Here is a 26,351-nt window from a genome sequence, read left to right as displayed (position 1 = left end):
CGGTCCACAAATACGATTTTAGCGAATATCTCGATCCATGCGCCACCTAGCGGCGATTTTGCATTGTCATCGGGTTCTGAACTATGTTCCAAGTTTCATGCTTGTAGCTTATCGGGAAGTTACTTAAATTTCAATTACAAGATTCGTTCACAACGGCCGTGCAGCCGTGCATGCGGCCATGCGGCCTGTCAACTCACGCTAAATAGAACCGTTTAAAAACAAAAATCGTGTGTGAAGTTGGCACCTCCATTTACGAGTAATTCAAAAAACCAAATGCCATTCGTTTGTCCACGATTGTCCAGGAAAAATTTTCGTTTGTCCACCTTTTGTTAAAAAGTTATAACAAAAATATTTTTTTTTTTCGAAAAAAACCCAAAAAATTGTTTGTTTCGCTTTATTGTGCTAAATCGTATGTCCGTCGTTTGCCCATCGTTTGTCCATGTTTGTCCAAAAAAAATTTTCATTTGACCACCTTTTGTTAAAAGTTATAACAAAATTTTTTTTTTTCGAAAAACCCCACAAAAAATTTTGTTTCGCTTTATTGTGCTAAATCGTATGTCCGTCGTTTGCCCATCGTTTGTCCATGTTTGTCCAGGAAAAATTTTCGTTTTTCCACCTTTTGTTAAAAAGTTATTTCAAAATAAAATAATTAAAAAAATTTTTTAAGTTAAACGGTTTTATTGAAAACAATACTTACATGAAGTAATAAAAAAACGAAAAGCTACAAAATAATTAGGTAGGTCCTAGGTACTGGTCATCACCCTCCTTATCAATCTATGGCGTTGATCAGACAATTAAATAATAGATTGATAAGGAGTGTGATGACTAGTACCTAGGACTTACCTAATTATTTTCTAGTTTTTCGTATTATTATTACTTCATGTAAGTATTGTTTTCAATAAAACCGTTTAACTTAAAAATTTGTTTTTAATTATTTTATTTTCAAGTTTTTAGTCTTTATTTAATTGCCTATTATTTCTCATTCTATTTAGTTCATTTAGTGACTCATTATTACAAGAACTCTTTCCTGACACATTGTTACAACCTAAGTCCTCAATATATAATCCTTCCAAAGACTTTACTCGACTCTGCGCCACGTATGCTTGTCCCTCCTCCAACTCCAAAATATTTTGATGTCACTTCTACCGGACTGTATGCATTATTTGTTCCACATATGAGCCAAATCGGGCATCATAGGCTTGTATGTATTAAGTGTTCCAAATATGAGCCAAATCGGGCCACAAATACGATTTTTGCGAATATCTCGATCCATGCGCCACCTAGCGGCGATTTTCTTTCACAGGTCGATTTCTATTCTTGTATGTATTAAGTGTTCCAAATATGAGCCAAATCGGTCCACAAATACGATTTTTGCGGATATCTCGATCCATGCGCCACCTAGCGGCGCTTTTATTTCACAGGTCGATTTCTATTCTTGTATGTATTAAGTGTTCCAAATATGAGCCAAATCGGTCCACAAATACGATTTTTGCGAATATCTCGATCCATGCGCCACCTAGCGGCGATTTTGCATTGTCATCGGGTTCTGAACTATGTTCCAAGTTTCATGCTTGTAGCTTATCGGGAAGTTACTTAAATTTCAATTACAATATTCGTTCACAACGGCCGTGCAGCCGTACATGCGGCCATGCGGCCTGTCAACTCACGCTAAATAAAACCGTTTAAAAACAAAAATCGTGTGTGAAGTTGGCACCTCCATTTACGAGTAATTAAAAAAACCAAATGCCATTCGTTTGTCCCTCGTTTGTCCTGGAAAATTTTTCGTTTGTCCACCTTTTGTTAAAAAGTTATAACAAAAACTTTTTTTTCGAAAAAACCCAAAAAATTTTTCTTTCGCTTTATTGTGCTAAATCGTATGTCCGTCGTTTGCCCATCGTTTGTCCATGTTTGTCCAGGAGAAATTTTCGTTTGTCCACCTTTTGTTAAAAAGTTATTTCAAAAAAACAAAAATCGTGTGTGAAGTTGGCACCTCCATTTACGAGTAATTAAAAAAACCAAATGCCATTCGTTTGTCGATCGTTTGTCCCGTAAAATTTTTCGTTTGTCCACCTTTTGTTAAAAAGTTATAACAAAAACTTTTTTTTTCGAAAAAACCCAAAAAATTTTTCTTTCGCTTTATTGTGCTAAATCGTATGTCCGTCGTTTGCCCATCGTTTTTCCATGTTTGTCCAGGAGAAATTCATTCATTAATTCATATTTAGTCTGATTGATTGTAAAATTTGTAGACTAACAAATAAATAAATAAATAAATTACTGCAGAATTACATACAAAAATTTATTTTTCCAAAAAAACCCAAAAAAATTCTGTTTCGCTTTATTGTGCTAAATCGTATGTCCGTCGTTTTCCCATCGTTTGTCCATGTTTGTCCAGGAAAAATTTTCGTTTGTCCACCTTTTGTTAAAAAGTATTGTGCTAAATCGTATGTCCATGTTTGTCCAGGAAAATTTTTCGTTTGTCCACCTTTTGTTAAAAAGTTATTTCAAAAAAACAAAAATCGTGTGTGAAGTTGGCACCTCCATTTACGAGTAATTAAAAACACCAAATGCCATTCGTTTGTCCATCGTTTTTGTTATAACATTTTAACAAAAGGTGGCCAAATGAAAATGTTTCCTGGACAAACATGGACAAACGATGGGCAAACGATGGGCAAACGACGGACATACGATTTTGCACAATAAAGCGAAACAAAAAATTTGTTGGGTTTTTTCGAAAAAAAATGTTTTTGTTATAACTTTTTAACAAAAGGTGGACAAATGAAAATTTTTCCTGGACAAACGTGGACAAACGATGAACAAACGAATGGCATTTGATTTTTTTAATTACTCGTAAATGGAGGTGCCAACTTCACACACGATTTTTGTTTTTTTGAAATAACTTTTTAACAAAAGGTGGACAAACGAAAATTTTTCCTGGACAAACATGGACAAACGATGGGCAAACGACAGAAATACGATTTAGTACAATAAAGCGAAACAAACATTTTTTTGGGTGTTTTCGAAAAAACAAATTTTTGTTATAACTTTTTAACAAAAGATGGACAAACGAAAAATTTTCCTGGACAAACGTGGACAAACAGTGGACAAACGAATGGCATTTGGTTTTTTTAATTACTCGTAAATGGAGGTGCCAACTTCACACACGATTTTTGTTTTTTTGAAATAACTTTTTAACAAAAGGTGGACAAACGAAAATGTCTCCTGGACAAACATGGACAAACGACGGACATACGATTTAGCACAATAAAGCGAAAGAAAAATTTTTTGGGATTTTTCGAAAAAAAAAAGTTTTTGTTATAACTTTTTAACAAAAGGTGGACAAACGAAAAATTTTCCGGGACAAACGATGGACAAACGAATGGCATTTGGTTTTTTTAATTACTCGTAAATGGAGGTGCCAACTTCATACACGATTTTTGTTTTTTTGAAATAACTTTTTAACAAAAGGTGGACAAACGAAAATTTCTCCTGGACAAACATGGAAAAACGATGGGCAAACGACGGACATACGATTTAGCACAATAAAGCGAAAGAAAAATTTTTGGGGTTTTTTCGAAAAAAAAGTTTTTGTTATAACTTTTTAACAAAAGGTGGACAAACGAAAATTTTTCCTGGACAAAAGTGGACAAACGATGGACAAACGAATGGCATTTGGTTTATTTAATTACTCGTAAATGGAGGTGCCAACTTCACACACGATTTTTGTTTTTTTGAAATAACTTTTTAACAAAGGGGGACAAACGAAAATTTCTCCTGGACAAACATGGACAAACGATGGGCAAACGACGGACATACGATTTAGCACAATAAAGCGAAAGAAAAATTTTTTGGGTTTTTTCGAAAAAAAAGTTTTTGTTATAACTTTTTAACAAAAGGTGGACAAACGAAAAATTTTCCAGGACAAACGAGGGACAAACGAATGGCATTTGGTTTTTTTAATCACTCGTAAATGGAGGTGCCAACTTCACACACGATTTTTGTTTTTTTGAAATAACTTTTTAACAAAAGGTGGACAAACGAAAATTTCTCCTGGACAAACATGGAAAAACGATGGGCAAACGACGGACATACGATTTAGCACAATAAAGCGAAAGAAAAATTTTTTGGGTTTTTTCGAAAAAAAAAGTTTTTGTTATAACTTTTTAACAAAAGGTGGACAAACGAAAAATTTTACGGGACAAACGATCGACAAACGAATGGCATTTGGTTTTTTTAATTACTCGTAAATGGAGGTGCCAACTTCACACACGATTTTTGTTTTTTTGAAATAACTTTTTAACAAAAGGTGGACAAACGAAAATTTCTCCTGGACAAACATGGACAAACGATGGGCAAACGACGGACATACGATTTAGCACAATAAAGCGAAAGAAAAATTTTTTGGGTTTTTTCGAAAAAAAAGCTTTTGTTATAACTTTTTAACAAAAGGTGGACAAACGAAAAATTTTCCAGGACAAACGAGGGACAAACGAATGGCATTTGGTTTTTTTAATTACTCGTAAATGGAGGTGCCAACTTCACACACGATTTTTGTTTTTTTGAAATAACTTTTTAACAAAAGGTGGACAAACGAAAATTTCTCCTGGACAAACATGGAAAAACGATGGGCAAACGACGGACATACGATTTAGCACAATAAAGCGAAAGAAAAATTTTTTGGGTTTTTTCGAAAAAAAAAGTTTTTGTTATAACTTTTTAACAAAAGGTGGACAAACGAAAAATTTTACGGGACAAACGATGGACAAACGAATGGCATTTGGTTTTTTTAATTACTCGTAAATGGAGGTGCCAACTTCACACACGATTTTTGTTTTTTTGAAATAACTTTTTAACAAAAGGTGGACAAACGAAAATTTCTCCTGGACAAACATGGACAAACGATGGGCAAACGACGGACATACGATTTAGCACAATAAAGCGAAAGAAAAATTGTTTGGGTTTTTCCGAAAAAAAAGTTTTTGTTATAACTTTTTAACAAAAGGTGGAAAAACGAAAAATTTTCCGGGAAAAACGATGGACAAACGAATGGCATTTGGTTTTTTAATTACTCGTAAATGGAGGTGCCAACTTCACACACGATTTTTGTTTTTTTGAAATAACTTTTTAACAAAAGATGGACAAACGAAAATTTCTCCTGGACAAACATGGACAAACGATGGGCAAACGACGGACATACGATTTACCACAATAAAGCGAAAGAATAATTTTTTGGTTTTTTCGAAGAAAAACAGTTTTTGGTATAACTTTTTAACAAAAGGTGGACTAACGAAAATTTTTCCTGGACAAACGTGGACAAACGATGGACAAACGAATGGCATTTGGTTTTTTTAATTACTCGTAAATGGAGGTGCCAACTTCACACAAGATTTTTGTTTTTTGAAATAACTTTTTAACAAAAGGTAGACAAACGAAAATTTCTCCTGGACAAGCATGGACAAACGATGGGCAAACGACGGACATACGATTTAGCACAATAAAGCGAAAGAATATTTTTTTGGTTTTTTCGAAGAAAAAAAGTTTTTGTTATAACTTTTTAACAAAAGGTGGACAAACGAAAATTTCTGCTGGACACACATGGACAAACGATGGGCAAACGACGGACATACGATTTAGCACAATAAAGCGAAAGAAAAATTTTTTGGGTTTTTCCGAAAAAAGTTTTTGTTATAACTTTTTAACAAAAGGTGGAAAAACGAAAAATTTTCCGGGAAAACGATGGACAAACGAATGGCATTTGGTTTTTTTAAATACTCGCAAATGGAGGTGCCAACTTCACACAGGATTTTTATACTCAGTTGAGCAGAGCTCACAGAGTATATTAAGTTTGATTGGATAACGGTTGGTTGTACATATATAAAGGAATCGAGATAGATATAGACTTCCATATATCAAAATAATCAGGATCGAAAAAAAAATTTGATTGAGCCATGTCCGTCCGTCAGTCCGTCCGTCCGTCCGTCCGTCCGTTAACACGATAACTTGAGTAAATTTTGAGGTATCTTGATGAAATTTGGTATGTAGGTTTCTGAGCACTCATCTCAGATCGCTATTTAAAATGAACGATATCGGACTATAACCACGCCCACTTTTTCGATATCGAAAATTTCGAAAAACCGAAAAAGTGCGATAATTCATTACAAAAGACAGATAAAGCGACGAAACTTGGTAGATGAGTTGAACTTATGACGCAAAATAGAAAATTAGTAAAATTTTGGACAATGGGCGTGGCACCGCCCACTTTTAAAAGAAGGTAATTTAAAATTTTTCCAAGCTGTAATTTGGCAGTCGTTGAAGATATCATGATGAAATTTGGCAGGAACGTTACTCCTATTACTATATATACGCTTAATAAAAATTAGCAAAATCGGAGAAGAACCACGCCCACTTTAAAAAAAAAATTTTTTTTTAAGTAAAATTTTAACAAAAAATTTAATATCTTTACAGTATATAAGTAAATTATGTCAACATTCAACTCCAGTAATGATATGGTGCAACAAAATACAAAAATTAAATTAAATTTCAAAATGGGCGTGGCTCCGCCCTTTTTAATTTAATTTGTCTAGGATACTTTTAACGCCATAAGTCGAACAAAAATTAACCAATCCTTTTGAAATTTGGTAGGGGCTTAGATTTTATGACGTTAACTGTTTTCTGTGAAAATGGGCGAAATCGGTTGATGCCACGCCCAGTTTTTATACACAGTCGTCCGTCTGTCCTTCCGCATGGCCGTTAATACGATAACTTGAGCAAAAATCGACATATCTTTAATGAACTTAGTTCACGTGCTTACTTGAACTCACTTTATCTTGGTATGAAAAATGAACGAAATCCGACTATGACCACGCCCACTTTTTCGATATCGAAAATTACGAAAAATTAAAAAAAATGCCATAATTCTATACCAAATACGAAAAAAGGGATGAAACTTAGTAAGGTAATTGGATTGTTTTATTGACGCGAAATATAACTTTAGAAAAAACTTTATAAACTGGTTGTGAACCTACCATATTAAGTAGAAGAAAATGAAAATGATGAAATGATGCAGGGCGAAATAAAAAACCCTTAAAATCTTGGCAGATATTACATATATAAATAAATTAGCGGTATCCAACAGATGATGTTCTGGGTCACCCTGGTCCACATTTTGGTCGATATCTGGAAAACGCCTTCACATATACACCTACCACCACTCCCTTTTAAAACTCTCATTAATACTTTTAATTTGATACCCATATCGTACAAACTCATTCTAGAGTCACCCCTGGTCCACCTTTATGGCGATATCTCGAAAAGGCGTCCACCTATAGAACTCAGGCCCACGCCCTTTTAAAATACTCATTAACACCTTTCATTTGATACCCATATTGTACAAACGCATTCTAAAGTCATCCCTGGTCCACCTTTATGGCGATATCTCGAAAAGGCGACCACCTATAGAACGAAGGCCCACTCCCTTTTAAAAATACTCATTAACACCTTTCATTTCATAGCCATATCGTACAAACAAAGTCTAGAGTCACCCCTGGTCCGCCTTTATTGCGATACCTCGAAAAGGCGTCCACCTATAGAACTAAGGCCCACTCCCTTTTAAAATACTCATTAACTCCTTTCGTTTGATACCCATATTGCACAAACGAATTCTAGAGTCACCCCTGGCCCACCTTTATGGCGATATCTCGAAACGGCGCCTACCTATGGAACTAAGGATTACTCCCTTTTAAAATACTCATTAACACCTTTCTTTTGATACCCATATTGTACAAACAAATTCTAGGGTCACCCCTGGTCCACCTTTATGGCGATATCTCGAAAATGCGACCACCTTTACAACAACCACCACTCCCTTTTAAAACCCTCATTAATACCTTTCGCTTGATGCCCATATTGTACAAACAAATTCTAGGGTCACCCCTGGTCCACCTTTATGGCGATATCTCGAAACGGCGTCCACCTATAGAACTAAGGCCCACTCCCTTTTAAAATACTCATTAACTCCTTTCGTTTGATACCCATATTGCACAAACGAATTCTAGAGTCACCCCTGGCCCACCTTTATGGCGATATCTCGAAACGGCGTCTACCTATGGAACTAAGTATTACTCCCTTTTAAAATACTCATTACCACCTTTCTCTTGATACCCATATTGTACAAACAAATTCTAGGGTCACCCCTGGTCCACCTTTATGGCGATATCTCGAAACGGCGTCCACCTATGGAACTAAGGATTACTCCCTTTTAAAATGCTCATTAACACCTTTCATTTGATACCCATATCGTACAAACGCATTCTAGAGTCACCCCTGGTCTATGTCTCTATGTGTCTATGGTCTCTATGGCGATATCTCGAAAAGGCGACCACCTATACAACAACCACGACTCCCTTTTGAAACCCTCATTAACACCTTTCATTTGATACCCATATCGTACAAACAAATTATAGTCACCCCTGGTCCACCTTTATGGCGATATTTCGAAACGGCATCCACCTATAGAACTAAGGCCCACTCCCTTTTAAAATACTCATTAACACCATTCCTTTGATGCCCATATTGTACAAACAAATTCTAGGGTCACCCCTGGTCCACCTTTGTGGCGATATCTCGAAACGGCGTCCACCTATGGAACTAAGGATTACTCCCTTTTAAAATGCTAATTAACACCTTTCATTTGATACCCATATCGTACAAACGCATTCTAGAGTCACCCCTGGTCCACCTTTATGGTGATATCTCGAAAATGCGACCACCTATACAACAATCATCACTCCCTTTTAAAACCCTCATTAACACCTTTCATTTGATTCCCATATCGTACAAACGCATTCTATAGTCAACCCAGATCCACCTTTATGGCTATATCCCTAAATGGCATCCACCTATAGAACTATGGCCCACTCCCTCATAAATACTCTTTAATACCTTTCATTTGATACACATGTCATACAAACACATTCCAGGGTTTCCCTCGGTTCATTTTCCTACATGGTTATTTTTCCTTATGTTGTCACCATAGCTCTCAACTGAATATGGAATGTTCGGTTACACCCGAACTTAACCATCTTTAATTGAATTTTCCTACATGGTTATTTTTCCTTATGTTGTCACCATAGCTCTCAACTGAGTATGTAATGTTCGGTTACACCCGAACTTAACCTTCCTTACTTGTTTTTTTTTTTTTTTTTTTGAAATAACTTTTTAACAAAAGGTGGGCAAACGAAAATTTTTCCTAGACAAACATGGACAAACGGTGGACAAACGAATGAGATATGGGTTTTTAATTATTGGCCCAAGTAGGTGCCAACTTCACAGAGCTCCAGAAGGAGTCACTATCGTTTCCTACGCCGATAACTGCACAATAATGGCCCAGGCCCACAGATCGGTGAGCTTTGCAACAAAATAAACGGTTACCTCCCTGATCTCTCCAGTTTTTTCGCCTCGCGAAACCTGGCATTATCACCGACGGTCCACCCCTGTAGGATTCCTGTTAGAGGACATTGATGACGATTTGCGATCGGTCGCACCTATTGGATGAGGCGAAGTACAACAACAAGAACACGAGTCACCCTGGCCCAACTTTGTTCTGCATGCTGTAAGAGGTTAAACTCTTACTTGTCCAGAATCAATCCCGACATATGTAATGTATGCCCTGCATACGATGTGCCCCCACGTGACACCAACCATTTTTTCAATTGTAATATGTAACCTACGCCTCTAACACCAATCTCCCTACCGTACGCGCCTATAGAAACTACCAGTTTCCTTGGCCTACCGTTAGAAGACTTTGATGACAATTTGTGAGTGGACGTGCCCATTGAATGGGGCGAAGCACTGTTAATACAACAACAACCTAGCCTTGAATCAACTAATTTGTGCTAAATGATCCACGGGAGAAATATAAATTTGATGCAGTTTATTGTTATTTCGTATAGGTTAATTTTTCTAACAAGCTCAAAAGTATTCTACATTGTTGGTTGTAATTTCATATAAGTTTTGCGAAATATTACAAAAAAAGCCATGTTTTGGGTGTTTTTTATTTATTTTTTCTAAATTCGCAATACAAAATAGTAGATGGATGCTAAAATAAAATACTTACAAACTATTATTTCAATCATTTTTTTTATCGAATACAGGATACAGGCATCAGAGCTTGGGAATGCAAAACACTGCACAAAATCAAAGAAGCTAACTGACAAATATTTTAAGAAGACTCAATTGTGAAGAATTGTTAAGATTCATCACATCTCAAATCCAATCGATGTTACACGTATAATGATATACCTTATAAAGCTCGTAAAGCGTGAAAGCCTCGGGAACTAATATGGAAAATTGATTTTGCATTCATGTTAACGAAGGATTTGCGTGTTTGATTGATTGCTTTTGCTTGAGCTTTGTTAGAAAAATAAATCCATACGAAATCGCGAAAAATTCCATTAAATTTTAATTACTGAAAAAATTAGTTGGTGCAGTACCTATAAATGAAATATTTAAAATAATCGGAAGGGCAAGAACTTTTGGGTTAAACCTAATGCCAGCTCACGGCGGTGGTTTTCGGATTAGCCCTTATATCCTGTTGTTTCATTTGAAGTCTTAGTTTTTCCGTAAACGCCAGGAAACGAGTAGTATAAACGAAAATTGTAGATTGTAGTGCAAGCGATTAATTTGACGAAATTTTAAAAAACATATGCATGATAATGGAACGGAACATTTATCCTTACTAGCTGAATGTCGGAATAATGAAAAAACATTTTTGATTCATTAACGTATAGGTACTAACTTTACTTAAAGATACACCTCCACCGATCGCTCCTCCAAGTACTATGTATCGAAGTTTTAATGCTCCGCGAAATATGCGGACTACTAGCATTCCAATATTTCGCGAAGGCGGAACATACCAACCATATCTACCGTATTGTTGTGGATTAAGCAAGTCAAGCGGAGCACGTTGATGACCTTGTGATTGCGGCCGGCTTTCATCATATTGATGTCGGTTATTGCCTACGGCTTTATTGCACAGCGTTGAGTGATTAGAGCAAATAATCTTTGTGCAGAGATATGTGGCACGTTGGGCGGCATCCCTTAAAGATAAAATAAGCCAACATTAGATTTATATACACACCTAAGCAGATATTATGACGACATCTAAGGATCACCAACTGTTTCATAATGCTGTTTGCCATACTCACCGGTGTGTTTTTTTAATTGTCACTCGAATCATAATTCCTATTATCGTGTTTTAATTAAAGGTTAAGCATGGGCCACCAGCCGTGCTCGTAACAAATTTAATCAAAATTGATTAATATTTTCACTGTAAAAGAAAATTTGATCTTTTTCTAAACTGTGTTGGGATGCGAGCACGGTTACCATTCACCAAAATTCGAATACCGAAATTTTAATGAAAAAAGGACCATTTTGGTAAAATATTTTTTTTTTTCATAGTTAACTATTACACATATATATCTACTACACTGCTTTATTTTTGCTTGATTTCCAAGCTTGAAAAGCTGACGAAGCTTTATCGAAAAAGTAAATTACAATAACAGCAACTAATATGCGAAGACGAGACAAATATTACACACAAAATAAATGAGCGAGACATGGTTTTGTTCATTACGACTTTCTTGTAGCAGTGCTTCCTCTGATACATTAAGCAGACTTCTCGTAAACCGAAGTAACGTTGTGCTCTTTCCCTAAAAACCTTCGTACTTGATTGCTATCATGAACCGTTTCTGACATTACTGACATTATAGGCTATGATAAATTGCCAAGTTTCTTAATTACACATACTTACGTATCTATATATTTGTCTCAAATAAACACGAATTTGGATATACAGTTTTTTTTTTGTTTTGTGGAAATCGAATTTCAAATATTATTACACAACGGAAAAACTAGAAGCAAAAGTCATGGTCGACATGCTTCTATTATGATTGCTATATTGGAACACTATTATATTACCTTCAACATTTTTAACTTCTCTACGTAAAATTCGAAGTTTTTTGTATACTCAGTTTTATTAATATCATTTTTTTTTGCCCATCGCTAGGAATTTTAAGAAAACCGGTAATTAAAATTTTCGATGAAAATCTTTTAATACGAGTAAAAATGTACCAGATTTAGTACTGAAGTACGCATTACGGAAGCCATGGCTGGAAGTGACAATTATTATTATTGCCAGACTATTATGGACATTGTAAATTTAGCAAGTAGCGCAACTAACAGCTGATCGGTGAAAATTCGCACATTCACACGCACAGTTCTCGACTCAGTTTCAAAAAACAAATTTTAGATTATTTAATTCAAATTTTAAAGTGAGATACTCCTTATAAATTTATGTATACAGAATATATATGGCATTTTTGTTGTTATTAAAACAATAGTTTTATTTATATTACAGCTGTTATCTCTTTTTTTTTAACTTTGAAAAAACTTCGAACACCATTCCTTCATTATATGACATTCGACTGCCTAGTCCACTGCCTTCCACTCTATTCGCAACATAACCTCTACTTAAAGCTGGAGACATTGGTGCTTTATCGGTAACCGTATCGGTAACCTTTTAACAGCTGATTCGACCAACCTTATGAGAATCAATGCAATCGATTATTGGTGCCGCTAAGGTCGTAACCGTATCGTAGCCAACCAATTGGGTTTTGGTTGACCGTCGTAACGATAAACAGCTGATTACGTTAGGGATACGGATACAGCGATACGACATAAGCTGGAGACATTGGTGCTTTATCGGTAACCTTATAACAGCTGATTCGACCAATCTTATGAGAATCAATGCAATCGATTATTGGTGCCGCTAAAGTCGTAACCGTATCGTAGCCAACCAATTGGGTTTTGGTTTACCGTCGTAACGATAAACAGCTGATTACGTTAGGGATACGGATACAGCGATACGACATACGGACTTATCTCTCAATGGAGTGTGAAATAAGGCCATATGGTTTTATTTCCATGTAAGGAGTGAAATAAAGCCATTATGGTGTTATTTCGCATTAAAATTTTTTTGAAATAATTCATATTTATTTGATTTCCTTTATTTGCAATTTATAAAGTTTAGTTCAGTTTTAATAATTAACAATATATAAATGTGGCATTCTTGATAATAGCACGACGAATTGGGCACAATGTTTGTGTTCCTTTTTTCTCAGCACTTTCTTTTAGTTGTTGGTAACATGGTTGACAAAGTTTGAAATGTTTGCATGTATCAAAAAGTATTTGCCTTTCCCTTTCTGCATAGGCGGCCTTCGGCCGCGCTTATAAAAAATAACCCTGGGCTAGGCCATGCCAAGTATGGGTGTGTGGTATAACCATGGCTACCGCCATGGTGATGTCCTTCTACGCAGAAGGGTGTACTACGCAGAAAGACATCACCGTGGCGGTAGCCACGGTTATACCACGCACCCGGACCTGGCATGGCGTAACCCAGGGTTATTTTTTATAAGCGCGGCCGAAGGCCGCCTATGCAGAAAGGTGTTCTACGCAGAATTACTGTGCATGGCGCAGCCGGTGTTGGATCGGCTAACATAAAAATAAACATAAGAGTTATAAGGTAATATTAGGTCGTTATGGCGTTATTTCCACTTTGGTCCCTCAACGATTATAGTGATAGTGCACTTGGGTGTGTGCAATAAAGCCATATGGTTTAATTTCTCGTTTCATTGAGATATAAGGCCATATGGCTTTATAACACTGCACCGTGAAAATCATACACAAATACAGCAGGCAAGGCTCTGGCGAACACAAGTTCCTCATGGAACTTGGGGGTCGAGAGCGGTAAGGCCAAAAGGTTGAATATGATAACATTAACTCCTTCTCGAGATGGTCGGGCTAGTAATGGAGCTTGGTACCGAAAGTTATTGAATATACACCGCCAAAGGTTTATTAACATCGATAACAGTCGCTACAAGTAGAAGAAAAAGAAGGAAGGTGAAATTGGCATGGAATTAAAGTCCTGGAGCGTGAACAGTAGGGAGCCACATGGGGTTCAAAAACATTTCGTGGACGAAATGTTGAAATAGCAAGTTTCCTTGGACTCCCGTTGTTGTTGTTGTAGCAGTGCTTCGCCCCATCCAATAGGTGCGACCGATCACAAATTGTCATGGGCGGTGTTGGCTCATCAATCAGTGTATGTTGGGATGCTCAGGTTTCTGGGTATTCAACAGGAACTGTTTGGTTAGCATCTCATTTCTCTCCCTGATGGGGAGTATTCTCGCCTCATGTTCTGGGGACATAAGAATACTGCCGGTGACGGTTCTGAGAGCAGTATTTTCGCAGGCCTGTAGCTTCTTCCAGTGAGTAGTGTTTAGGCTTGGCGACCATATAGGGGACCCGTAGCATGCAATCGGCTGGCCAGTTGCTTTGTAAGTAGTAATGAGCGTTTCTTTGTCTTTTCCCCAAGTACTGACAGCAAGAGATTTGAAGATCTTATTACGGCTCTGGCTTTTCGGTACAATTGCGGCTGCATGCTCACCAAAATGTAGATCCTGATCACATCCAAGATTTTGGGGTGTAAGACAGTCGGTAGCGTAATGCCATCGACGTGGATGTTCAAAATGGTCGACATTTTGGATGTCCATGTTGTAAATAAGGTCGCGGAGGATTTAGTCGGTGATAATGGCAGGTTTCGGGAGGCAAAAAACTGGAGAGATCACGGAGGTGGCCGTTTATTCTGTTGCAAAGCTCATCGATCTGTGGGCCTGGGCCTGTGGCCATTATTGTGCAGTCATCGGCGTAGGAAACGATAGTAACTCCTTCTCGTGGTGAAGGTAGCTTTGATATGTAGAAGTTGAACAAAAGTGGGGATAGACACCACCCCGTGGCACCCCTGGTTTAATTATACTTGGTTTTGATGTTTCGTTTCTAAATTGCACCGATGTCTGCCGACAACCCAGATAATTTGCGGTTCACCTTTTAAGACATGAGGGAAGGGTATACCCTTCCAGGTCTTGCAGTAACGTGCCATGGTTGGCCGTATCAAAAACTTTTGATAGGTCTAGCGCAACGAGTACTGTTCTATGATGATGGTTTTGATTTAAACCGCAATTTATCTGGGTGCTAATGGCATTTATCGCGGTGGTGGTGATATGGAGTTTTCTGAAGCCATGCTGATGACGGGCTAGCTCCAAATTTGCTTTGAAGTACGGGCGATATGACTCTCCTACGTTAGCTGGTTTCCCAGGCTTTGTTAGTGGGACCATCATGGCCATTTACAATTTTTCGGGAATTACAAAGGTGGAAAGAGACAGGTTGAAGACATGTGATAAATATTTGAAACCCTCTTTTCCTAGGATCCCTTTCCTTCCCTTTTAACCATCGGCATGGCTATGCTGTCTGGGCCTACTACTATGGATGGTTTAGCATGACGGATGGCATCCTCAATCTCTCTGGCGGTGATGATAATTGGAGACGCGCTGAATTTATGTTTATGTGCGTGTCTGTTGGCCCTCCGTCTAAGTTTGTCGACCGTAGGATGCATTATATATTGTCGGCAAAAAGCGCTCGCGCATTTTTTCGCATCCGACAGCACTTTATCGCCAAAGGCGATGGGAATTTTGTCATTGTGCTTAGACGGATTCGATATGAACTTTACGATGGACCAAATCTTACCTACACCGGCAGAGAGGTTACAACCGCTTAGGTGCTCCTCCCATTTCGCCTGCTTGTGTTCATCCACAAGCAATCTGATGCGTTGGTTTATATCCCTTATTTGGGGGTCGCCGGGATCGAGCTATCTTATAATGTGTGAAGACCAAATAAAACCTCATTAATTTGGCCCACACAAAAGGACCCCACAACATATTTAACACAGCATTAACACAACAGCCAGTCACAAAAGGCCCTAGCAACCCGACAAGCCAACAAGTCTCAGCAACACAACTAGCGATCACAACACTTAATAGCAACATGACAAACTAACAAGTCTCAGCAAATAAAACGAGCGGTCGCAACATTTAACAGCAACACGGTAACAATGGCAACAACAAGAACCATAAAAGGAGCGACACAGCAATACAGGAGTTAGTTAGCACGGAGCTGTGGTCATGACCGGAGCTACCAGTGCAGCGCACCTCGAATGTGTCGGTTGTACCACCAAGAGAGATCGCTTCATAGGAGTGAGTCGGGGCTTCAAGTGATGAATGTGTCGGTTGTACCACCAAACCCCGCTTGAGACTTCGTTCACACCTGCGTAGGCAAAGGCCCCCCACAGTAACGCGAACAGGTGACGTCCGCTCGCCTACGCCGACGACGACCGCGCCGCGACGCAAGATGGCAGAGCATCGCCCAACAATACAAATAGACGCCGACCAGAGTATCGCCTCAGCTATACAAGTGGACGCCGACGCAAGGCGCGGCAGAGTATCGCCTCAGTAATACAACTAGACGCCGACGCAAGGCGCGGCAGAGCATCGCTCCAGCAATACAAGTAGACGCCGACGCAAGGCGCGGCAGAGCATCGCCTCAGCAATACAAGTGGACGCCGACACAAGGCGCGCCAGAACATTGCTCCAGCAATACAATTAGACGCCGACGCAAGGCGCGGCAGAGCATCGCCCACAATACAAGTGGACGCCGACCATCTAACGGAATACGGCCGGACTGTTAAGGCCCGCCACCAAAGTCGAGGATCCCGCAGGATAATCTAAGTGAATTTGCAATTGAAGTATACAAACACGTTTTCTTTTATATTATATTATTTAAGCAGTCAATGAATAAAGTGAAGTATTCTATTAAATCGATTTGCAAGGTGCCCCTTAAATACAAATTTGTTGTAAACGAACCCCGGACACGGCGAGTATACCCCAGCAATTATTAAAGAAGCAACGGGGCCACGGAAAAGATTCGTTGCAAATGTCACGTTCTCTCGCTAAATTTGCGGCCTCCGCCGGAAAGTGAGGTCAAATTTCGGGAATTCTACCGGCGGGAATAAAGATTTAGATTTTAGATTTTAGATTTAGATTTTAGATTTATTCATTCATTCTTTTCTTACAATGTAACATTTCAACTTAAAATTAACATCATTTAGATTAATATGTAAGAAAAAAGGTAAAGCATTCTGTAAAATATAATATAATAGTGTGGAACGCATAAATAGAATACAAAACTAGTGTGTGGGGTGAAAATGGCACTTAGATATGCGATTATAATATAAATATGTAATATTCAATATCTACAGATCCAAAGTCAAATTAAATACTAGGGTCCAGCAAAACTTTGATATCGTTATGTGATAGCTCGAGTAGATACGATTTTACATTTTTTAAAAACTTGTGCAAATTTCTTATGAGACGTATATTGGCAGGCAGGGCATTGAAAAGCTTACAAGAGACGATTGTGAAAAAGTTACTGTAATGAGTTGTACGATATGAAGGAATGACAACTAGGCCGTGGGTGTTTGCCCTCAGATTATAATTATCCGAAGCTAGGCTATGTAAATAACCGCATCGAATGAAAAATATTTTTAATGTCTTATAGTAATACCGTGTTTTATCGGCAGAATTCCAAGTTTTGTAAAAAGCTCCATGGAATGATGAAATCGGCTAACATTGCAGATTTTTCGGATAACGTATTTCTGACTAACTAGAAGGGGCTGAATTTTATTAAACGATGCCCCACCCCAACAGCTTATGCCATACTGAAGTTTGGAGTGGATTAGCGCATAATACAGAACCTTGAGGGTTGTATTTGTACAAATGTTTCTAAGATTATAAAATTGTCGAATCGTACATCGCAAATAGGTTTTTAAACGCGAAATGTGTGAAGACCAGTTAAGACTTTGATCAAGAGACACACCCAAATATTGAAACTCCTTAACTTTTTCAATTGTAAAGCAGGAATCGCTACAATGAGCATTGCAATTGAAAGAACTCATTGGACAAGATAAGCCATGTAGGAAAAAATACGTGCAATTAGTAGAATGGAAAACAATATCTCCGTCAGGCATATCTCTCGCATGTAGATTAAAAAACATCATCTGCGTTTTTTTACTTACAACAAGCTTATGCTTAGCAAATACACATCATGGTTGATACCTGCCACCAAATCTAAAAAGTTCGTTGAGCCGCATGCAATCGCGAGGTCATCCGCGAAGGCATTTACTTTTCCGTAGAAAGGTAATGAAAAAATTGAGTTCACGTAAACTAAAAACAATATTGGGCCTAATACAGACCCTTGTGGCACTCCCATGTTAATTGAGACTGAATTACTTAAACAATCATTGACTCTTACCTTCTGAACTCTTCCTGTTAAGTAGGAACTAAACCAATGATGAATAAACCCACGAAAACCAGCGCAATGCAATTTATCTAGCAAGATTTTATGATCTACCATATCAAAAGCCTTGGTAATATCCACAAATAAGCCAGCGCAATTCTTTCTGTTATCTATCTACATATGATATCTTATCTACATTTATAAGGGAACACAAGTTAAGTAAGCGAGGCGGGGTGGATTCAATAACTTTGCAGAAAGCACACTCCCCTTGGCGAGCATCAGTCGGTATAGGGAGGGCAGCAAGGCGGTTGTCTGTAAAGGATTTGTATTCATCCCACTTTCCTTTTTTAAAGTTTATAAAAGTGCGTTTTTCTGTGACGATTAAGTCGGCGGTACGCTCGAGGGAAATTAGTATAGGCAGGTGGTCGGATGCCAATGTTACCATCTGCTGCCAGTTGACACAGTTTACGAGTCCTGCACTCACGGTTGATACATCCTCCCGTTAGAGGATATTGATGACAATTTGTGATCGGTCGCACCTATTGGAAGCACTGCTACAACAACAACAACAACGAAGAGTTTCGGGGATTTATCCAACAACAACATACGGTGCAACCTTCTATGACATGAGAGACACTGGTAGGACGAAAGAACGTGCATTACGGGAGTCCCTGTCGTGAAGACTTACCTCCGGTGTAAAACACAGATCAATGTCCGTTGATCTTCGGCCCAACAAGTTGGTACCAAATCGGTGAGCTGGGGTGTTCAAGTCAACCAGCCTTGGTTTGGCCGAGGAGGACTATCCATCCTCCTCTTCCATTTTCGGGTAATGGCACCCGGTTGCACGGCAACTCCACCGCGAGTTCCGTGCTTGCCTCAGAGTCCCTCTTTCATTGATTTTGATATCTCGATATCTGATTAACAAGTTAACCTGATTGAGATACTGTGTTTTTGTCGCAATTTAGGAATGTGACCAACCTTTTCTGTTCTGCAGTGTTACAACAATGTATAAATACATTGTTAACGACGGAGATTGGTTTTGCTAAGATATTGCTTAAAGGGCCGCACTACGTTGACAAACAAAGTGAGCTTGGCATCCAATTATGCTCCGTCTTAAAACTCCATCACAATTAAAATCAAGGGATGTGACCAACCTTTTCCGCACACAGACCTGTGAGTGCCGAGTGCCCGCCTCAACAATGCCCCTCGACATCGCTTGAGGCCACACTACGTTGACAAACATTGTGTGCCATATTGTCTACTATTGGCTTCCATTTTTGCTACTAATTTCGCTCCAATTTCCACTCAATTACGAACAATTATGCACCGATATGCCTCCAAATAAACTCCTACCACAATTAAGGGATGTGTCCAACCTTTTCCGCTCACAGACCTGTAAGTACCGAGTACCTGCCCCAGCAACATCCTTGCATTGCAGTCCGCCACACTGCAGTGATTTGACAACGTCAAATCTTGCCACATATAGGATGTGGCCATCCACACAGCAAACGCCTCCTATTCGCTTACGCAGTCTAAAGCAGCCTCAAACATCTCAAAAGACGAGATGAGCACCGGCCCACTCGTACAATTATCGATTGTTTTTCGGCTGACGATAGACATGCGTTCCTTCACCATCTTTCGTCAACTTATTTGCAGCATATTTGTCACAAATTAAGGGATGTGACCAACCTATCATCTGCCTCTCAGGGTCAGTTTCTCAATGAAATTGGGACTGCCGTGGCGAGCATGAGACCGAATTCCCTTGGGTTTGCACGCCCCAAGGGAAAACAAGTCTACTCAGAGCGTGTGTCATAAGTGAACTCTATTTGAAACCACAGCCACCGCGATGCTCCCACAAGGGGGCCATCCCAGGACAGGAGGTGAGACCTGAGTACAAAGCATCGTTCGATGCAGTGCACCAGATCACACTGGCTTCTCCTGCTCCCGCGGTAGCAGTTTTTATAAAGACCTTGCCTAGGGTCCCACAGGGTGATACACCGCGTCCACCCTGCTACCTTTCGAGTAAAACACCTTACTCATGGATTGGGTACCCATGGTATTATGGACGCCTTTTACGACCGGTATACCTACCGTGGGCATATTCTAACCCCTAACCCACAGGGGGAACACTGGTAGGAGTGTGACCGTCTTAAATTTATTTCTAATAGTTGTGAGGGTCTAGAAGTTGGTACTGCGGATCAACACAAGTGCCTTCCCAAGGCAGCCGGTTATATGTGCCGAAGCGACTCGGGATTTTTCCCGCCCAAGGGCTGTTATTTCAGTGTAAGCGCATTTAATTTGTTACGTCTCTCCACCAAATTGTCATCCTACCAGCAGCGGGACTGCGCCATGCTCTCCTGCTTCGAGAAAATATCGAACCCAATCCGGGTCCGTCTCCTGACCCCGGTCCTGAGAAAATGTTTTGCTCCGTTTGCCGGAAAAGAATCCTTTTAGGACGGTCATACTCTTATCAGTGTGCCACGTGCAAGGGACGGTTGCATCGGACAGGTTGTTCTGGGCTAGATCGCAAAACCCGACATCCTCGTAACTTTTATAAATCTTTTCTGGCTCTTTACTGTTCACGCCCAAGGGCGTCCCGTAGTCTATGCCCCAGCGCCCCTCACTACTTTACAGCAGCGCGGCTGCTCAGCAAGCTAAACCAAGTACCCGGTGCTGCTCGCGCCTTACGGCGCCACCAACTCATACGGCCGCTCCCACTCACAACTACAATCTCCGTGGTAGAGTTGGTAGCAATGCCGAGCATCAGCCCCCGCCCCGTCTTCTTTCCTCCTCTTTTCCGACAGCAATCGTGTAGATCAGGGAAACAGACTCTTAGTCCCTACCACCTTTTGCACCATTTGCCAGCACGGAATATATATGTTTGCGTCATCCGCCCAATGCAGCTCCTGCCTTCAACGGTGCCACTTTCCTAGATGTTCTGGTCTTCGCGGCGGCAACCCTCCGGCGGACTTCATTGCGCCATGTTGCCAGGTCGCAAACCCAAATACACCGGGTACCCCAATGCTTACCAAGGGAAGTCCAGTCCCAGGGCCACAACAGTTACTCACTTACTCCTAGAATGACGACGTCTCCCCCGCTGCACTTCAGAATTCTACAGTTAAACTGTAATGGATTAACTGGAAAGATCACGCAGATAGTCGATTTCATGAAGCGGCACAACATCCGCATCGCTGCGATTCAAGAGACTAAACTCACAGCAATATATGCTCTGCAGACCTGTTCTGGATATAATGCCCACAGAGAAGATCGCGAGAGCGGAAATGAAGGCGGTCTCGCGTTTATCATACACCACTCAGTGCAATATCACATATTTGATCCCGACATCGGCTGCAGGGGCAGTGTATTAGAACGTCACGGCTTATCTGTCCGGTCAGGCGATGTAAAACTAGATATCATCAACATCTACATCCCTCCTGCCACCTATTGCCCCAGTGGAGACCGCCCTAATATCAGAGCAATACTCACTGGCGATAATCGCATTATCTTAGGCGATTTTAATGCCCACCATGATCTATGGCATTCTAACCTACAGGCGGAGAGCAGGGGTGAGATATTGGCGGATCAAATAGAAGAAACGACGTTCTGCACAATAAACGGAGAGGCCCCCACTCGTATGGTAGGAAGCTGTCACAATTCGCCAGATATATCTATCGTGAGCGCAGGACTCGTAACCTGCGTCAACTGGCAGCCGATGGTAACATTGGCATCCGACCAGCTGCCCTTCTTATTTCCCTCGAGCGTACCGGCGACTTCAGCGTCACCGAAAACGCACTTTCATAAACTTTAAAAAAGGAAAGTGGGATGAGTACAAATCCTTTGAATCCGCTTCTGCTCGCTTTATTCCCGCCGGAAGGATTCCCGAAATTCGGCCTCATTAGGCGAGAGAACGGGGCCTTATAAGACAGCTCGATCCCGGCGACCCCCAAATAAGGGATATAAACCAACGCATCAGATTGCTTGTGGATAACACAAGCGGGCGAAATGGGAGGAGCATCTAAGTAGTTGTAACCTCTCTGCCGGTGTGGGTAAGCTTTGGGCCACCGTAAAGTACCTATCGAATCCGTCTAAGCACAATGACAAAATTTGCATCGCCTTAGGTGATAAGGTGCTGTCGCATGCGAAAAAATGCGCGAGCGCTTCTGCCGACAATATATAATGCATTCCAGGGTTGACAAAGTTAGATGGAGGGCCAACAGACGCGCACATAAACATAAATTCAGCGCATCCCCAATTACCATAGCCGACAAAGAGGTCGAAGATGCCATCGGTCATGCTAAAACATCTAAAACAGTGGGCCCAGGCGGTATAGCCATGCCGATGATTAAAAACGTAGGCAAAGAGGGTTTAAGAGGTCTTCAACTTGTTCCTGTCCACCTTCGTCATCCCCAAAAAATGGAAAATGGCCAAGGTGGTCCCGCTACTAGAGCCTGAGAAACCAGCTAACATAGGAGATTCTTATCGTTCGATATCTCTCCTATCGCCAGTAGCCAAGACACTTGAAGCCATTCTGCTCCCCCACTTTAAAGCAAATTTGCAACTAGCCAATCATCAGCATGGCTTCAGGAAACTACATAGCACAACCACCGCGCTAAATGCCATTAGTACTCAGATAAATTGCCGATTATGGTGGATATTGTCAATATAATTTGAAGGTATATATTATAGGGGTGTGGCAAATTGCCAAAAAGTTATAGTAAAAAATTATAAAATTTTTGTTTACACAGCTATAAACTTATAAACGGATTGATGGATTAAAAAATTCTACTTTGCAGTAAAACTTTGAAATATTTACCTTCGTTTTGGATCAAAAAAATAATTGATTCCTCTCTTATATCAGCCAAATTTTTTAAACAAAAGTAACATTTTTACCAAAAAATGCGTGCGTGCGGGTGGGGTGTTTCGGTGTCAACTGTGCGCGCAAATTGCCTATGAGTGAGGCATGATGCTACACATACGTACATACATAGCATTCGCTGCGTTATTTAACTTCGCGCGTAGGTTTATAGGCATATATGGATGTACATATGTATGTATTTTCAAATCATCTCAGATTGACATACATATGTATGTACATGCATATTTATGCAACATAAATGGTTTAGAATGCATACAGCTCTTGAAAAATACTCTTTCCTTAAAAAATAAAATACATTTCCTTAAAATTCTTAAAGAAAAATTTTATTTTTTGGTATTTTTGCATGTATCACTATCACTACATAGTATGAAACAAAGTCGCCTTTTCTGTCCCTGTGTCCCTTTGAACGCTTAAACCTTTAAAACTACGCAAAGGATTTTGATGATGTAATTTTTAATAGAGTGATTTAATGGGAAGGTTTATATGTATAATAACATCCATTAAATAGTGGAGAAATACTGTTATTTTTGAAGTTTCTAATGTGATGTATATCTATATATATAAAAATGAAATGACGTTCGTTCCTGTCCATGTTTTGGGGCCGATACAAGACCAATTTTATTCGTTCTTATTTCATATTATAGGGATCAAATAGGGGAAGGTTTTATAGGTCAAAATTAGACCCGGATAACCCTTCGATGTGTTTGTATAATATGGATATCAAATGGAAGCTTCTGATGAGTACTTTAATATGGGGTACTTTTCGTTAGGTGACTAGGGTCTCGAGATTAGGCCAAAACGTGGACCCAGATACCCCTAGAATGTGTTTATACAATATGGATATCAAATGAAAGCTGTTGATGAGTTCTTTAGCAGAGGGTAATTTTCATATATCTGGGTGACTAGGGTCTCGAGATATTGCCCAAAACGTTATCGATATTAGGGGTTTACGCCGATCACCTTATCGGCGGCGGCGGCGTGGGCGGCGCGCCGGCCTACGCCGGTGTTCTTACTTTAAAAAGCTTAATTTTTCTATTTAAAAAAATAATATTTAGGAAAGGTTTTGTTTGTATGTATTTAAGGAAATCAACGTGTTGGCCATTTCGTAAAGATCCGGGGTTTTTGCCTCAAGATCTCGCAGACCGTTCAAAAATTTTCAGGAGTACCTCCTTGATGAGGGATTGTCCCTCGTTCGCTTACTCCAGAGAGGCTTCGAACCTAACCCCGGTCTTCGGAATTGGTACTGCTGCGTCTGCTGAAAAGAAATAGAGATACATAAAATAGTCACACTTTTGTCTGTATATCTCGTGCAAAGCGTAGTTTCACCTAGGGTTAACTCCTAATAATCGTCGCGAACACAATTCCTTTAAATCATTTGTGGCTCCTTGGCGGCCACGCACAAAGGCGACTTACGGTTGCTGTTAATGGTGTTTTAATACTCATGACTCTCCTGGTACACGGCGCCTGCAGTTGTTTCGGCTGTTTTTAAGAGCTATTCCCGATGTGCGAACAGTAGCAATCCCGACCCCCAGTCTCTACCACGCCTCCTGACCCTCACACCATATACCAGCACAGAAACTATAGGACTGCGACTTGGAACTCATACCTTCGTTGACGTCACTTTCCTAGAAGCTCTAGGTGTATCTCCAAAGACTTTCCAACGGATGCTTTTGTCGCGCTATGCTGCCGAGCTACACCAGAGAAACACTTTGAAACGTTAGGGAGTGACTATTCAGCCAAAGATGCCGCCCACGAAATCATAAGCAGTCTAAGTGGATGTCATTGCGTAATGGGTGAAAATCGTATAATCTTCGGCGCATCTACATAATTAAAATTTTAAATGACCCTGGATAAAATGTTTAGAATGTAGACCAAAGTTTGCAGACGTTTGTGTTCACAACATTGATTTCAATAGTCTTCGTTAAATCAAAACGATATTTTAGAATGAAAGTCGACCGATTTTTAGTTGAAAGATGTTAACTTCTGTTTTCCGGCCTTATGATATAAGAGCTCATTATGGATGACCGCGTAGCTTCAGTTTTCAGACTAGTTCGACTGTCCACTACGTTAGGGTAGTAGCACACACGGTCATTTGTTCGACTGTCTTGGGAAAGCTTTTGCTTCACCACTTTGAATGTTCTTGCGAAGGATAAAGTCTCACCTGGTAAATATATGTGCCCACGTATTCACATTTGTAAAAGGAGCCGTAACGTGTAGGTGATATCTAAACTTGGTTGATAGGCTATAATCAATGTGATTCACTCCAAGGGACTAGTTTTGGATAGGGCCGCCAACTTTAGGAAATCTCAAACCGGAAGACTTGGGTGTGGAAGGATTAAGTGTGAAAATCAAAATTAACATTTCAGACTCTATTGTATAGTTTCGCAAATAGACAACAGATGTTTGAATGTAAGCCCAAGTGATTTTTCAAACCCTTATACGTACATGTATCCTCAACTTAAGTATGAGGTAAGAATCATTTCAAAGGAGTGTGTATGCCCCTAGAACCTACTAAAGGATTTTGCGTCACTGATTTCGCTTATTCTTTCAGCCAATCGTAATATAATTTTTTTTTTAAATCGGCACCTTTTTTGGTTAATTTGCTTTCTTTAACAACTTGAGGACAATTTGAAAACATGTTCGCCTTGGGTCATTTTATTTGAATTCATTGTTCATTATTAATTTTTTGAAAAAAATATGCAAAGTGAGCATATAAATTTATTAGATATATAACTTTTCTATTAGTGTTTTGTTTTATTAACTTGGTGAATTGGGTGATGAAAAGTCCGTGTTAAGCTGACATCGAAAGCGCCTGTTTTTTGAAATAACTTTTGAACAGTTAGAAAGAGTTAAATTTCACAATTAGTTTCTTATAACTGGCAATTATGCACATCCGTTGACACCACTTTCGACCATATCCGACCAATTTCCGAAATGAACAATAAATTGCCTAAACAGTCTTAAACGAGTAGAAAATATAGTAAAGCGCCGGAGGCCGCCGCCGCTTCGCCAATATTTTTGACATTCGACGGCGGCGTGCGAAAAACGACCCTAATCGGCGGCGGCGGCGTATATCTGTAATCGATATCAAAATCGTTGTCGACATTATTACCCGTACTCATCCATACCCTACATTTTACATCTTACATCTTACATCCAACATCTTATATCCTCCATATACATACCCATACCCACCCATATCTTACATCATACATCTTACATCTTACGTCTTACATCG

At 39.6% G+C, this 26,351-nt stretch overlaps 1 protein-coding gene across 4 annotated transcripts in view; it reads right to left on the bottom strand.

Moving 5' to 3' along the window:
- The window catches only part of Opa1 (Opa1 mitochondrial dynamin like GTPase), an 88,371-nt gene extending 76,977 nt beyond the window's left edge, over positions 1-11,394 (bottom strand). For 2 of the 4 annotated variants that reach the window (XM_067773719.1, XM_067773720.1), the window contains exons 1-2: positions 11,202-11,392; positions 10,793-11,093 (exon numbers count right to left, since the gene is read on the bottom strand). In XM_067773719.1, the coding sequence (XP_067629820.1) occupies positions 10,793-11,093; positions 11,202-11,233 (333 nt within the window). In that variant the 5' untranslated portion in view covers positions 11,234-11,392. Of the gene's footprint in view, positions 1-10,792; positions 11,094-11,201 lie in introns of all 4 variants that reach the window. The other 2 variants (XM_067773716.1, XM_067773718.1) reach the window with 2 other exon arrangements.
- Positions 11,395-26,351: the final 14,957 nt, after the last annotated feature.

This window comes from Eurosta solidaginis, chromosome 3 (assembly GCF_040869045.1).
Source record: "Eurosta solidaginis isolate ZX-2024a chromosome 3, ASM4086904v1, whole genome shotgun sequence".
NCBI classification, from domain to species: domain Eukaryota; kingdom Metazoa; phylum Arthropoda; class Insecta; order Diptera; family Tephritidae; genus Eurosta; species Eurosta solidaginis.
The sequence above is the reverse complement of the archived record's forward strand: the minus strand, read 5'-3'. Positions and strand labels throughout refer to the sequence as shown.